The sequence below is a fragment of the Stegostoma tigrinum genome, chromosome 23 (assembly GCF_030684315.1).
Source record: "Stegostoma tigrinum isolate sSteTig4 chromosome 23, sSteTig4.hap1, whole genome shotgun sequence".
Lineage (NCBI taxonomy): Eukaryota > Metazoa > Chordata > Chondrichthyes > Orectolobiformes > Stegostomatidae > Stegostoma > Stegostoma tigrinum.
Window position 1 is genome coordinate 13,173,279 of NC_081376.1, and position 13,990 is coordinate 13,187,268.

The 13,990-nt window shown below is 39.1% G+C and overlaps 1 protein-coding gene across 1 annotated transcript in view; it reads right to left on the minus strand.

Moving 5' to 3' along the window:
- Positions 1-13,990, minus strand: part of sdk1a (sidekick cell adhesion molecule 1a) — a 752,575-nt gene that overhangs the window by 167,326 nt on the left and 571,259 nt on the right. The window contains exon 21 of the mRNA XM_059653924.1: positions 253-444. Within this exon, the coding sequence (XP_059509907.1) occupies positions 253-444 (192 nt within the window). The remainder of the gene's footprint in view (positions 1-252; positions 445-13,990) is intronic.

The following is a 13,990-nucleotide window of genomic DNA, read 5'->3' on the forward strand; positions in this document are numbered from 1 at the left end:
TGAAAAACAGAGAAGTTTAATACAAAATTTATGCACTTGATTTCCCTTTCATTCCAAGAAATGACATGAAGATAAGCAGGATATTAATGAAATAAATTGATCAAGAATTTTTGCAGTGTAGAATCTGCAGTGTAGAGTCTGATCAAGATTTATTCATAAATAAGACTGCAAATGAATTAAAAAGCGTTAATTCATGAATAAGTTCAAATTGTTATGCAATTATATATCTATTCCCACAAAAGGATGTCTTACCTGGTGGTACTCCAGAAGAGATGGTAGATAAAGTCACTACTCCAATGCCCACTGAAGTCATGGCTGCCACTTCAATAGTGTAGGTGGTGAGGGAACTGAGTCCCATTACCTTGTACTCTCGTGTTGTATCTGACAATTTGCGACTCAAACGACTTTCATTTTTGTTATATATTTTCCAGGAAATCTGGTAACCTATGCAGACAGAAAGATGTTCATCCTTGATTGATCTCTATCCATTTTTTTACAAGTACCTTGGTGTTAATTTAGAATACATACTCCTTCTGTGAACACTATTTTTGTCAGTGGTATATATTTAAGATGTTACACATCAGACTCTTATGCGTGATAGAATTAAACTGTAAAAGATCGACGAAAGAATAATTTGTATCATTCTTACGCAACAGTTCAAATTTTTAGATTTCAACATAACTGCAATATTTTGTTATTTATTCTTGAGTCCGATTTTCCAACAGTTCCCTTAATCTTCTACTGCACTACTTTTCATCAGTTTCAATGTTATTAAAACAGCATTAATGATAACAGTGACATTTAAAATATTACAAATTACATCCAGACTGTGTGCCAAAAGTATGTAGAATTGGTAGGCTGTGGAATCAGTCAGCATTTAACATTGAATTGATTCTAGTAGAGCCATAAAGCTCAACACTTCAGCTAATACCCTCTCACAAACTCACACAGCAGGAAGGACCCTTTACCAACACTGTCTGAAGAGACTGTCAAACACTTTTTTGTTAGCTGCTGATTGATTTCAACAGCTTTTGCTGAGTCAGTATTTGCTGATTGCACCACTAGTTAAAATTAAAGTCTACAAGTAATGATGTCGCACTTGGTGAACATCTTGATTCTCACTTCAAGAGCTCTTGTTCATTTCATAAACCTTGTATCTAATCATGGGTTTTATCATCTTTGACTTGTAGCCTGAGAGGGTAGAACAAAAGAGTCAACATGTAGAACAGGCTACTTGAAGGAAAACGTGGCGGGAAAGAAATGATCTCCTGCTGAGCACCTATCTGCAGGATGCACTTCCCCTATTACAGCATCAGTGACAAAGGGTTTCATTAAGGATAATCTCACTGAAATTCACTGCTGCTACCAACCAGACTCGCAATGCTGGAGAAGACTAAGTACAGACAGCATTGCCATTGACTATGAAAGTGACTGTAACTTTCAACTTCTTTGCATGGTTCCATTGATATTGAAGCAAGCAACATGTCCAACATCTCACTTTCCACTGTTAAATCAGGGAGATCGCCAATGTTCATATATCAAGAGAACATTGTACTCTCTCTGGCCAGACGGAAACAGGTGTTTTTGCAGGGTAGCAAGCCTCCCTTGACTGTACGTCCACTGCTTTCTGGGAACAACATGTAAATTCAGAGGGGCACCACAAATACAAAAGATTCTACTTCCTCAATGCAATCTACAACCAAACTGAAAAAAAATCATGCAGCTCATGGACTGGGACTGTGGTAGCAGTCATGAAGCATTAGTTCTGTGCAATTTCATTGCATTGTTAGAATTTGAGTCACCAGGAGAAAGCAGAATGTAGCTGCCTGCTAACAAGGACTGTCCACTGAATACCTGCCTGATGACTCCACTCTGAACATATGGGCAGTATGACCATATTAAGAGCAATATTGCAACATGTAATGTCATTTAGCAGGCCTGTGAGGTGTTTAAGCAACTCTTCTTCTGTCTCAAACAACCTGCAAGAGCCACAGTGTATCACATCATCTGTAGTGACTTGCTGCATCACATGCAACTTTTCCACTAAGTATACCATGAAGTGGGTGAGAGGTAGGGAGGAAAGCGACCCAAAATGCCCCCTTTTGGCTGGTTTGTCTGTGATTGACTGATTCAATTATAGTTACAGTGAATGCAGCCCTACTAACCATTCCTTCATTTGCTGAACATCCTCTTTGTACAGTGCTGAAATAAAAGCTATAATAAACCAAACATTCTTAACGAACTTTAACAATCAAATTATCCAATAATGCATAGAAAAGTGGAATAATTGCTCTGATGCCTAACATTTGCATGTTTCTTCCAAGCACTGCAACATGAATGGTCCAGGCCCGAAACGTCAGCCTTCCTGCTCCCCTGATGCTGCTTGGCCTGCTGTGTTCATCCAGCTTTACATCTTGTTATCTCAGATTCTCCAGCATCTACAGTTCCTACTATCTCTGGCCTTACAGGATGTTCTTTTCCCTCTAAGGTCTAGCCTTTGGACATCATCTTAGCAAGGACTCCAACAGATAGCCTGGCCAAATGACAGATAACAGCAAGTGCACTGGTGGAGTGGTGCCCTGATGGGAAGACAAACCAGGAGAGGACAGCAAGTTTATGTTCCAACACATCACTGTCACTTCCAAAGGCAGAGTTTCAGCAATTCCAGTAATTTATTGGGAGAGCAGATTGTTGGACTACTGAGATATACTGCAAATTTTTTTGAACACTGGTGTCAACTAGTAACAGTGTGTGTTCATAGCAACAAGCTGCATCAACTTTGGAAATGATGGACTGTAAGCTCTGGGCAGAATCACATGCAAGGGTGGTGACACAATCCTCTACAGTCCTTAACAGTGACCACAGGCTTTCAGTCAAGGCTGCCATTGTGTCAATTATTTCTGTGTGGGTACTCATCAGCTTTTCTCCATTTGAACTGAAAGTCGTGAAAATACTCAGCTGGGTAAGGCAACATCTGTGAAAAGTGAATCAATGGGTGTATTTCCCAATCCCTGAAGCGGCAAGCGTAATGGCAAGCATGATGAATTAATCAGGTGAGAATCCAAAAACTAGATGCTCACTGTCGAATACACTTCTGGGATTAATTCCTCTGTGCTTAGATGAAGATGAATTCTGGGCCATCGGGTGGCATGAAACTTATAAACATGTATTTGCATCTCATTAGCTTCATAAAAGAATCAACTTCCCTTTCCCAATTCATTTCTGCTCAATTGAAAATTCAGAATCAACTCAGAAATCTGATTATGTTAAAAAATAAGCTTGCAACTTTTGACTTTGTTCTTCAACCTCCAGTCTAGGTAAGTACATTACAGACAACAAAGTGTGGAGCTGAATGAACACAGCAGGCCAAGCAGCATCTTAGGAGCACAAAAGCTGACGTTTCGGGCCTAGACCCTTCATCAGACTTTTCTGATGATGGTTCGAGGCCTGAAACGTCAGCTTTTGTGCTCCTAAGATGTTGCTTGGCCTGCTATGTTCATCCAGCTCCACACTTCGTTATCTCTGATTCTCCAGCATCTGCAGTTCCCATTATCTCAGGTGAGTACATTGCTTTGGATAATTCCACCAAAAATTAACATTCGTCCTTTTGTCTTCACTCTTCTTCCAATCTCTACAACAGCATATGGCATGACTATGGGAACGAATGCAGAACATATCCAATGCTCCACTCAACCAGTGAATGGCAATACACCAGCTATGGCTTTAGTGAACGGAATGGTACCACTTCCCTCGTGATTGTAGTTTCACTCTGTTTCTCTCATCCAAATGTACAGGTATCATTGAAACAGTTTTTTGTATCCTTTATAAAGACAGAAACAAATTATTTGTTCATTATATCTACCATTTTCTTATTAGTTACTATTAACTGCACATTCTCACCGTCTAAAGGACCAACATTGACTTTACTTACTCTTTTTCTCTTTAAATAGCTGTAGAAACTCTTGTTATCTGTTTCTATATTCCTAGATAGTTTCCTCTTACACTCAATTTGCTTCTTCCTGATAAACCTTTTGGTCATTCTCCATTGTTCTTCATAGTCTAGCCAAACATATGATCTGTCAATCAACTTTGCACAGTTCAATGTATTTTCTTCAAGTATGTTGCTTTCCCCAACTTCTTTAGCTAACCACAGATGTTATGTCCTCCTTTTAGAAACTTCTTAATTGTAGGAATGTTTTTATTGAGTGCTCTGAAATATCCCTTTGCATGTGTACCACTATCTCTCTACTGATCAATCTCTTAGCCTAATATCCCAGTTCACTTTCACTATTTCAGCTTTCATGCTGACACAGTTGCTCAACTTTAGGTGTAAAACACTGGTCTTAAAATCAATAACAAAAACAGAAGTTGCTGGAAAAGCTCAGCAGGTCTGGCTGCATCTGTGAAGAAATATATCAGAGCTAATGTTTTGGGTCTGGTGACCCTTCTTCAGAACTTCAGGATATCAGGAAGTAGAATAAATTTGGGTAGAAATCAGAAATATTAAGGGAAAAAGTCACTACTGGGATGGTGCACAGGCCCCTATGAGTAGCTATGATGTAAGGCAAAGTGAGCACAAAGAAAGATAAGGGTCACCAGACCCAAAGCATTAACACTGACTTTTTCTTCAGAGGTTGCCAGACCTGCTGACCTTTTCCAGCAACTTCTGTTTTTGTTTCTGATTGACAACATCCACAGTTCTTTTCATTTTTTAGTCTTAAAACCAATTTTCCCCAAACTGGATGTATAGTTTAATTATATTGTCGTTGCTGTTACTTAGAGATGTTTTATTCTGAAATCATTAATTAATCCTGTAATGTTATACAGTACCAAATCTAATGTAGCTTGCTCTCTGATAGTTTCTTGGAGCAGCACAGTTTGTAACCAATCTCAGAGGCATTCTATGAACTTCTTACCAACCAATCTGATGTTTATAGTTGGAATGTAGGTTAAAGTCACCCATGATAACTGCATCTCTTTATCACAAGCACCTGATCTTTCTTTGCGTACACTTTGTCTTATATCATAGCTACTAGTAGGGGCCTGTACACCATTCCGCTAGTGACTTTTTTCCTTACTATTTCTGATCTCCACCCAAATTGATTCTATATCCTGATCTCCTGAACTAAGCTCATCCATAACTATTGGACAAATTTGACCTACCCTTCTATATTTACGTAGCTTTCTATTTTTCTTGAATATTACATACCATGCAATATTCAGGATATATCAGCATAATGATTATCAATTTACTTATTTTGTTATGAATACTCCACAAATTCAGATACAGACCCTTTTGCTTTGCCTTTTTGTTATCTTAGTAGTATCTGGTGTTGATTGTTGTGTATTTCTATTTTATTTCTCTCTGCCCCTTCCAGCCAACCACTGATCCTCAATTCTCATATCACTATTTTCCACCCTTATTTTTACTTTTTGATATTCCACGTCTTTCTACATTTGAGCCCTTGTCCCCCTAATTTAGATTAAAACCCACTCTACTTTGCTAGTTATGCAGTTTGTAAGAAAACTGGCACCAGCACAGTGCAGGTGTGGATGCTCCCAATTGTACAGCCCCCACTTTCCCCATTATTGGTGTCAGTGGCCCACAAACCTGAACCCACTTCACCCAGGCTGGTCTTTGGGCCATGTGCTTATATCTCTAATTTTATGTACCCTAAGCCAACTTGCATGTAGTTCAGGTGACAATCCAGGGGTGATAAACTTTTGAGATTCTGTTTTTCAATTTAATGCCAAACTCCTCATATTCTCAAAGGATAACCTCATTCTTATTCTTACCTATGTTGTTGATACCCATATGAACCAAGATGACTGGATCTCTTCACTTCCATTGTAAGTTTCTTTCCAATCTTGAACACATGTCTTCAACCCTGGCGCCAGGCAGGACTTCTGCTTTTTGCTTCAGGGAACTGTGTTGGTACTCCTTGCTATAATACCACCTATCACTACTACTACAACATTTCTTGTTGCCTTCTCCACTGAATGCCTTCCTATTACAGTGCCATGGTTAGCTTGCATGTCCAGAAGGCCGATAAATATAATCCCAGGACCTCCGACCCTGGAAGTTCCTGCCAATGGTGAGAACTTCTGATTGCTTGCCACATGTGATTTGCAAAAAAGGAACATGCATAGCTATCTCACTTGCATAAGTAATGAGCTGTAAAACACATCTGTTTGAGATAATTCACCCCTGGACACTCTCAGATATGATACCATCTAAATGATCACTGTCATATTTTAGATTTCATTTGGAAAATCGAGATTGAGTTAATGTTCTAAGTCACATGTGGATTTCTGAACTCCTGTTCTGAACAGTCATTTCTGATTTGAAATGTTGCCTCTTTCCTGAACAACTGTTGCTGCCAGCCGGAATGTTTCCAGCACTTTGCTTTTATTTTAGATTTATAGTATCTACAGCATATTGTTTTAAATTTAGCCTTTGTAAGAGACTATACATTTTACCTTTTTGAAAGGTAATCTGAAATGGAAGTTGAGTCTGCCTTCAGCTGAAAAAGCAGGACAGTATTGCAAAATGGAAAAATCAAGTGGTGAGCATTTTTAGTTTGCAAAATAATGTTGTTTTTTGAAGCAGCGTGGTTGCTACTTTGAGACTGAATTGTTCCAAAAGTATGAGTTAAGGAATATTTGCCTGATGACTGTCCTCAGATTGGCTGAACTACTGTTTGTTACACATTTGTAGTTGCAAGAGACATCCAGAACTTGTGACCTGAAAATATTTTCTCTTGCCCTCTTTCACATTTGGATAAAAAGACAAAAGTAAAACAATAAAATAAAGAATTCCAACAAGAAAATACACAGGTCCATGTGAGTGGAAGTGAGTGTTTGGGAGGAAGAGGCAGAGTGTTTGGAAAGCCGAGACCAGGGTGTTAGTGAGGGAGAGAGAGGGTGTTGATGAGGGAGAAAGTGAGCGTGAGGGGGTGTGAGAGTGTCTGCAGGAAGGAGACTAGAATGTGGGTGGGAGGTAGTGAGTGTCAGTAAGATGGCATATGAGCTTCTGATGCAGGAATGGAGAGTGGGTGCAAAGCCTATAAATGAAAGGAGGAAACCCTACCTCGCCTCCTTTCTTAACAAATCTATCTACAAACCAGGCTGGGGAGGAGGAAATCCCATCTGACAATCTACTTCCTTTCTTGAGACTTCTAGCATAGCTAGCTTCCATCACGAGAAACAAACAAAGGTCAGTGCTCATCTCTGTTACTTAAGCAAAAAGATAGTTTTAGTAGTTCGTTCTGCTGCTTGACACTTTTCAGCAGGTATTTATATTAGTTTACTAATTTAAGTTATTGATTTGTTGTTTTGCAACTGTTTAATTTCTGAAATTCATTTTTTGCTGTTGAGCCAAACTTTACACTTCTGAAAATTGCTCATTGGCTCCTCCAAGTGATTGGAAATTAAAATCCAGATCTCCTTGGGAAAAAGTTTGAACAGCTTTTTGCTGGTCATTTAATTTAAAGTGTGTGGCATTCGAACATTTCTTTCATTGCCTTTATCTGTCCTTAAACTTCTGGCAATACTGCATTTAGTTCCATAGAACAAACCTACTGGCAATACCTGTTGGTATTCCACATGCGCAGCTTTTGGAGGGCCTTCTGTTTCCCTCTGGACACGGGGCATTTCTGCTCCTGTCTACATGCATTATCTGCCATGATTTGCCTGAACCGGTGCTGTCCTCTGATGATTTGGTGCTTGCTGTTTAGACAATTACTGTAATGATCATGTGAAGGAGCAGGTAGTGCAGATTTTGAATGCTGCCCATCACAAAAGCCATGGAATAAATCAAGTAAAAAACATGATCCCTGTGGCTAGTTTTCCAGCTGATCAGACGTTGCAGCTTTAACTCCTTTACTTATTGCTTCTCAGACAAAGCTCCGGCTGGGTGGTATGTAACTTGATTGGAACATTGCTACCTTTAAAAGGAGGCCAATGAAAGGCAAAGAAATTGTAAAATATTTGCAGTTATAAATCAAAAGGAAAGGTTTGGCTTCTCCAGAACATCCATAAATATTTTCAAGATTTCTGCACATGAATTAATTCCACTCTTGCTTTCAACGTATTTTGAGGGGAAAGCACACAAGCAGAATAATGATTTAGCACATGTAAAAATTAAAACTATCAGTACAGACTGTGACAGACTAAACAATTTTACAAAGTGACTTGCAAGGACAGATGAGGACATATCAGAGTCAATGTAGCTACTGCACAATTATTTGGTTGAGAGAAGCCTTTTGTTTGGAAGATATGAGCAGATTATATTGCTCCAAATGTATTTGCTTGTGCACTGTGCGCTGAGGAAACTGTGAGTGACCATAGTTGTGGAGAGAGGCAGGTGTGTAGAATTCACACACCTGCAAGGGACACTAACAAATGTTCAGTCCATTTATTTGAAATGGCAGAAAAATCAGGTGAACTCCTTTACAGGAATGCTCTCCCTTACAAGGTTTCCCCATACGTTCCTTAATGAATTCATCATTAAGGAAGTAATGACAGGACATTTGGAAACTTAAAATGCCATCCCATCAGAATCAGTAGGGTTCCACGAAAGGTAACTAATTTGCTAATTTTTTTTTCAAGATCCAATAAGCCAGGTGGAAAAAGGGGATCTTACAGATGTACTATATCTGGATTTCCAGACGGCATTTGATAAGATGACGCACAAATGGTTAATAAACAAGGTGAAATCACATAAGGTTAGGAGAAATTTATTGGTTTGAATAGAGGATTGACTAACCGACAGGAAGCATTCAAATAGAATCTTCTGGCTAGCAAGATGTAACTCGTGGAGTGTCACAGGGTCTGGTTCACAGGCTCTAAATATTTACAATCGACATTAAAAGCTTTGATGTGGGGATAGAAGGTATTATAGCATTATGTACAGATGACAATAAGAAAAATAAGGTGCAATTAAGAAGTAAGAAATTTAAAAATGGCTATGAATAGATGAAGTGAAATGGACCAAAATTTGACATATGACGTTCAATGTGGTCAAGGAAGAGAGTATAAAAGTAGGGAAGTGTTACTGTAATTGTACAAGATATTAGTGAGACTGTACCTGGCACATTATTTGAAAGTTTTGGTCCCTTACTCGATGAGGGATGTAGTTACATTAGCGGCACCTCAGAGGAGATTCATTAGATTGATTCCAAAGATGAGGGGCTTACCTTATGAAGACAGAATATGGAGTTTAGGTTTATTCTGTCTAGAAATTACAAGAATGAGAGGAGATCTAATTGAGGTATAAAGGATGCTAAAGTTGATTAACAAAGTAGTTGCAGAGAAGATGTTTCCTCTTTTGGGGCAACCTAGAATAACAGGCCCTAGTTTTAGGATAAGGGGTAGCAGATTTTAAACAGAAATGAGTAGATATTGGAGCTTTGAGTAAATTTAAGGAGGATATAGACAGATTTTCAATTAGTAACCCTGAAAGATTTGTCGAGTATTTCCAGCGTTTTCTGTTTTCATAAAACTTTCCTTCATCTATGAACTTGCTTTCTTGGCAATTATCACAACTCCTTCATAGTCTGCCCATCTGGGCTGCTACAACTCTTCAAACTTCCCAAATTCCATGGATGGTTTCTAGGAGAGAAGGGATATTTCTAAGGAGATACCCTCTTGTGGTGAGGTAGAGAGTATGTCAGTGACAGGTTGAAGGAAGGCGGAGTGGAGGCTGTGATGAGATCAGCAATGTTTGTTTTGAATGGAGAGCAGGCTCGAGGAGCTGAATTGCCTACTTCTGCGCCTAGTTTTTACGTTCTTATCTTGTGCCCAGATGTCAGGAACATGAAAATTTTCCATATACGTAAAATATATAAAAATTAAATATTTCTTCAGAAAAATGTTGATGAACCTTTTTATATGCAAAATGTTTAAAAATACAAATTTATTTTATCAGCTGAATTGCCAACAGTTAACATTAACTGAATTCAAGCTGCTGAGTATGGTAAGTTCTTAGAGCACAAATCCTCTATTTGGCCCCTGGCCCAAACATCTGCTGTTTATGGCAACTGATAAACATCTGAGAAAATTAAGACAGAGGCTTTTTTTTTGTTGTCTGCACAGTGCAGCTTGTGTGATATAACAAAATAGGTCTGCATGCTGCTCGTACCAGCTTTGATCTTTTAACAGCCTGTGTTAAATAGCTTATAGCTGGCACGAGAAGCAGACAAAACATGTGGAGGTGATGGTTTTGAAGTGTGATAACAGAATGTTTAGGTATGTTGCCCAACTGAAAACAGAGGGAGAATTAGCATGCAGTCAACTTTTATATGCCTCAAATTCTGAATGCCAAATATACGTAACCCCTAAAGTGCTGGTTTAAATTGCATGTTGATTTGCATTTTTGGATCATGATGAACAGGTCAATCTTAGAATCCTTCAAAAATCAAAATAATAACTGAGAATAATGGTGTCAGTGGTTGATATTTTCAAATGTGGAAAAAAGGTAAGACAAATTAAATCAGTAGGATGCATCTCCCAGGGCAGCAGACAACTCTACTCTACCAACTAAAATGTTAGTCGGAAACCAAGAAAGATAAAAGTACACTGCACAGAAAGAAGACTGTGGGTTATGTTAACAAGGAGAGAGTGAGACTTCCACCCTCTTTGGGGACTAAGTCCCATGCTTAGGAGCTGCCAGTCTTTTAGATTGGGCAGCAGAAACACACAGTATGCTGTGTCATGGTAAATGTCCATGATCAGGTAAACATGTGCCTTTAGGTGATGACATCGGAGTGACATCATGCCATGTAATATTTCTGTATAATTAACAATTCTATCTTGAATATCTAATATTTTGCATTGAAATCCCTGAAGAAAGTTTGTTAAGCAGTTTCATATAATTCTGTGACAGAGCTATAATGCATCTATTTGGTTTATAAATATATCCTCTCTGATTTATTTTCAGCAATAACCCAGTCCGTGTTATGTTATCAGAATTAACATTATGACGATAGAGAACACATCATGGCACACCCCTAAAAATAGAATCACCTTCCTTTCTGCTTGTTGAAAAACTTTTCAAAAAGAATTTGGCTACAATGGAGAGCCATATTATGATGAACAGCATATTACTGGGACCAATTACGCTTTTAATTAGCTCATTTGCATCTTATTTATTGAAATATGTTGGATAAGCAATCGGTGTTGCCCCCACACATCTTTGGTTTCGGGGAAATGACATGAACTTGGCGGTAGGTGAATGGGTGAGATAGTGGGCCATGCTCGATAGGATTGACTGTCCAGAGGATTGTTAAATGGAGAATTACCACTTAAATTTCACCCTTGTGCTCATCAGGATGTCCACTTTGGTGGTTAGTACTTGAACAAATGCCTTTTCTGAAAGTGACCAGCTGATAGAGGAACAACAAGTCATCATAGAGAATTTTCAGGTACTACTTAGAAAGCTTTAATCACATCAGGTGACTTTGGGTCATTTTTTTCAAGTCCTTATCAATATATTTTCTGGAAATTTGCAGAGAACTTCCAGTAGGTAAGTACTATACTACTCTTTTTATTGGCTGTCTTGTGGAAGTCTGCAAGAAAATGTCAGTGATTGGTCATGGACATCTGTACATTTGGTTTGCAGTAACAATGGGAAAAGATAAGGTCACACAGTCGCAGCCGCAGGGAAGTACCGAGCCCAGTCACTCCCTGTGCCTGTGAAGCCAGGCTACCTCAATTTTCTGCATCATTCCCTTAAAACCTCTAGTGCTTTGTCTTCCTCCAATGGGCTGTTTGATCCAGAGTCTCATCCAGAGTCTTCAAGGCTCATTTCTCTCTGGAGGACCATGTTGAAGAGGGTGCAGAAGATTACCAGAATGAGAAAGATCCTTGCAGGATTGTGATGCAATCTTATTCAGAAGCTCAAATGGACCGCTCAATATTCAGTAGATGGCTTCACTGCATCACTGCCTTATGCTTTTTGGAGAGATGGGGAGCAATCTCCTTAGAAATATATATGGAATTTTGGAAGTTTGAAAAGTTATAGCAACCTAGACGGGTGGGCTTTGAAGGAATCATGACAGTTGCCAAGAAAGCAAGTTCACACATGCAGGAAAATCTTATAAAAACTGAAAACGCTGGAAATACTCAGCAGGTCTCACAGCATTTGTGGAAGGAGGAAAAGAGCTTTAGGTCAAATGCAATAGGTGCTTTGATGACAAAGGTGGGGCTGGGGGAAAGGGAAATAAGAACTTTATCATCCTACTTATCTATTAGATTGCAACTGTCTGAAATTGAATGTACCATTTAATACTTGCAAATAGGCCCTCAATGACGTATACAAAGTAGTAGCGTGCAGCCACTTGTGTGGTGTTGCTAAGATCTGTAATTAATCCCTGGAAGACACTAGAAGCAAAGTTCATGCCCAAATGACTTTGACAACTTCAAGTGTCACAGTGAGCAGTGATGCAAGATGAGTGGTTGCCATCATTAAAGCTATATGACTCTGTGACCACACGTCTGGAGAGTTGCAGTCTCTGATTTTTGGTCATCACAAAGAAGGTCCTACTTTGTTGACAGAGACCATAACGTCAGTATAGGACCTATGATTTTCTTCTCCCTTGTCTCTCTAATGATACTAAGTGATATGGCCTTCCTACAGATATTGGTCCTCACAACCACTGGACACAAAATCTCAGAATCATACTCTCATTGCCAGCTACTGCCTTCCTTGTGTCCAGAAGCTTCCATATTGCATTTGGAAGCTTTGTTTCTTCTCTAATAGACCCACTGGATGTGTCAGCCAAACTGGGCGGAATGACAGAGTTGTTTGTCTGAGGTGCATCAATAAATCAGATAAGATTATGGAACAATCAATAAGTACTTCACAGTCATTTCTACTGTAATTAGCTCTCAATTCCAATTTTCATTAACCTAATACAGATCTCACCAATTGCCATGGTAGGTTCTGAAGATGTGTCCCACAGCATGAGCCTGATTCTCTGGTTTACTACTCCAGTAACATTATTACCAACGCACCCCCACCTCCTCCCCATTGTTAATGGATTGAGTGGGAATATTGGACTAGTTGTCCCCATTTAATTCACCAGCACCTGTACTGTCTTGACACGATTGACATCCTATATGATGCTGGTACTTTTGTCCCTTACCTGCTTTTGATCACACCCCTGGAGGTACCTCAATATTTAGTTGCTTGAGACAATACTTAAATCTTTTTGGACAGGAAATAAGGAAAAGAGAATGGGAAAGAGACAGAGGAAAGTGACAGAAAACAAGGGAAAAGACAGAAAGAGAACAAACAGAAAGGTGAAAAGGAAACAAATTAATTGAAAGAGAGGAAGAAGTAAAGAGTGTTGAGGAGGATGGCAAAGAGACAAAAAAAAGGTGAAGAAATAAATTAGATAGCATGAGAAATTAAAAGAAGGAATGAAAAATGGTGAAAGAGTTCAGGAGAGAGAAAATTAGAAAAAGAGAGATATAAAGAAACATAAGTTACATAAGTTTGGCAAGGGGAGCAGGATGACTTTTTTTTTTAAAGTGATTGCAAGCAACATCAGACTTACCCTGTGAGCAGCAATATGCCACAAAGATCAGCCGTTGGGTCTATTGCTTTTCATCATTTATATAAATTATTTGGATGTGAATGTAGGAGGTACGGTTAGTATGTTTGCAGACGATGCCAAAATTGGAGGTGTAGTCGGCAGCAAAGGTTACCTCAGAGTACAACAGGACCTCAATGGGATGGGCCAGTGGGCTGAGGAGTGGCAAATGGAGTTTAATTTAAGCGTGAGGTGCTGCACTTTGGAAAGGCAAATCAGAGCAGGATGTATAAACCTAATGTATTAAGGTTCCGGGGAGTGTTGCTGAATGAATAGACCTTGGAATGCAGGTTCATAGATCCTTGAAAGTGGAGTCGTGGGTATATAGGATAGTGAAGAAGGCATTGGTATGCTTGCCGTTATTGGTCAGCACACTGAGTTTAGGAGTTTAGGAC